The following is a 1,960-nucleotide window of genomic DNA, read 5'->3' as shown; positions in this document are numbered from 1 at the left end:
CCATTAGCCAATTATAAGCATATCCACTTTTAGGATCAGAAGCATTAAAACCTTTAGTGACAATATTATGACCTTTTAGTTCAACCAACTTCTTTACAATGTCCCTATTAGTTATCAATGGTATTTCAGGTGAATGTAATGTCAGTACATACTTCCATGGTGTAGTTACTGTCAGTAGTTCACTGAGACAACTCAAATGTGCATCCAGAATACTAACACTTCCATAGTATATCTTGACAAGTTTCTTAGCCACAAAAACATTAGGAAGACAGCTCGTAAAACCTTTAACACCATTTATCCACCATTGAGGAGAGCCCTTGTCAATATGTATACAGTAAACGTTGTGAGGTCTATAAATGAATTTCAATAAATTGAGTGCTTGTAGGAAACGATTTTTCTGATAATATATTAGCATCTCGTAAGCAATGGGGAAGTCTATTTCATCTGGAGAAATATAAAAGTTGTTGTCAAAGTCATTTTGTACGAAGCTACAATTTCCTTTACTGTAGGCCTGGAGTATTTCAGCATCTGATGGTAACTGGAAATGTTTTTGAGCATTTCTGACACGTTGTCTCTCTGAATGTTGTCCATTGAATAATTTATCACAGGATGGTTTAAGTGTAGGCTGCAACTTATGGAGAAATGCTACTGGAGTCGGAAAATGTTTAGGGGGCCTCCTACAAGAAGCAGTGGTATTGACATTTGCTATTGACAGAGGGTTTATTGCCACCTGGACCAAATCAGTGCCAGAACTAAGAGAAGTGACATAATTTGGTCTCCCCAATCCTCTGTAAGACATGACAGCCACTCCAAAAACCATACATAAGAGAACGAGGTAGAAGACAGTTTTAACGTTGGTATGATCACCTAAAAAATAGAAATTGCATTCAGGAGCCCAACCAATAGATTTAGTCTTACCAGTTGACATAGCCTTTAAATGATTAAAATGGCCTCGATATCACAAGTCCACAACAGTGAGACCTCGTTAAATACCACAACAACCGGGTGTGTTGCTGTGCTGCTGAGTAACTGCTCAGTCTGCTGGAGATTTGGGGTTAAATTTAGATACTGGGCGAGGCTTTGAGTCAAAATGGCTGCCTATGTTCACAGCAAGATGTCTGGTGGCTTGGCTAATGGAAAGGGCTACCAAGACCTTCTGGACCAGATATTGTCAAAATATAAGAAAGCAGAACTTAAGGAAGCACTAGAAGCCTTCCTGACATCATGTAAGATAATATGATCATTATCAAGCCTATTTTCAAGTCTAAGGATAGGACATCTGGCCTAAACTATCGTCCCATTGCATTACTCCCAGTCATTTCGAAAGTTCTGGAGAGAATTGTCTATAACAGGCTTATAGTGTTACTAGGTGAGTCAATATCCTCTAATCAATACGGGTTTTTACCTTCACGATCTACTGTCCAACAAATGTTAACTATGATGGCAAATGTGTACGAAGCCTTGGACAATAAGAGCTGTGTTGACTGCATCTACCTAGACTTCCGGAAGGCATTCGATTCCGTCCCCCATAACAAGCTTCTGCTGAAATTGTGGAAGTCTGGTATTGTGGGTCCTCTATGGGACTGGCTTCATGTCTATTTATCTGAGAGGCGTCAGTGTGTAGTTGTTAATGGTACTACATCCAGTTTCTTAAAGGTCTTGAGTGGGGTTCCTCAGGGGAGCGTTCTTGGGCCCCTACTATTTCTAATGTACATTAATGACCTATCAACCCTTAGTGTTCCTTCCGACATATTACTATTTGCAGATGACTCTAAATGTCTCCAGACTATTTCTACTACTAGAGACTGCTCCCTTCTTCAAGACAGCCTAGAAAGTGCTCTTCAGTGGAGTAAGGATTGGGATCTTGCTTTCAATACCAGCAAGACCAATCATGTCCGTTTCTCCAGACGATCCTCTTCCCAGCCTCCATTTGATTACATGATCGATGGCTGTACTATCC

At 40.3% G+C, this 1,960-nt stretch overlaps 1 protein-coding gene across 1 annotated transcript; it reads right to left on the bottom strand.

The window, feature by feature from the left end:
• Positions 1 to 4: 4 nt before the first annotated feature.
• LOC105315928 (beta-1,3-galactosyl-O-glycosyl-glycoprotein beta-1,6-N-acetylglucosaminyltransferase 3-like) lies at positions 5 to 1,039 on the bottom strand (the record flags this gene model as incomplete). The annotated part of the gene is made up of 2 exons (XM_011410706.2): positions 919 to 1,039; positions 5 to 867 (listed from the first exon to the last, which is right to left on the bottom strand). Coding segments are annotated over exons 1-2 (873 nt in total), but the record flags the coding sequence as incomplete, so codon positions are not given.
• Positions 1,040 to 1,960: the final 921 nt, after the last annotated feature.

This window comes from Amphimedon queenslandica, unplaced genomic scaffold (genome assembly GCF_000090795.2).
Source record: "Amphimedon queenslandica unplaced genomic scaffold, v1.1 AMPQUscaffold_6867_Cont21178, whole genome shotgun sequence".
Classification (NCBI taxonomy): domain Eukaryota; kingdom Metazoa; phylum Porifera; class Demospongiae; order Haplosclerida; family Niphatidae; genus Amphimedon; species Amphimedon queenslandica.
The sequence above is the reverse complement of the archived record's forward strand: the minus strand, read 5'-3'. Positions and strand labels throughout refer to the sequence as shown.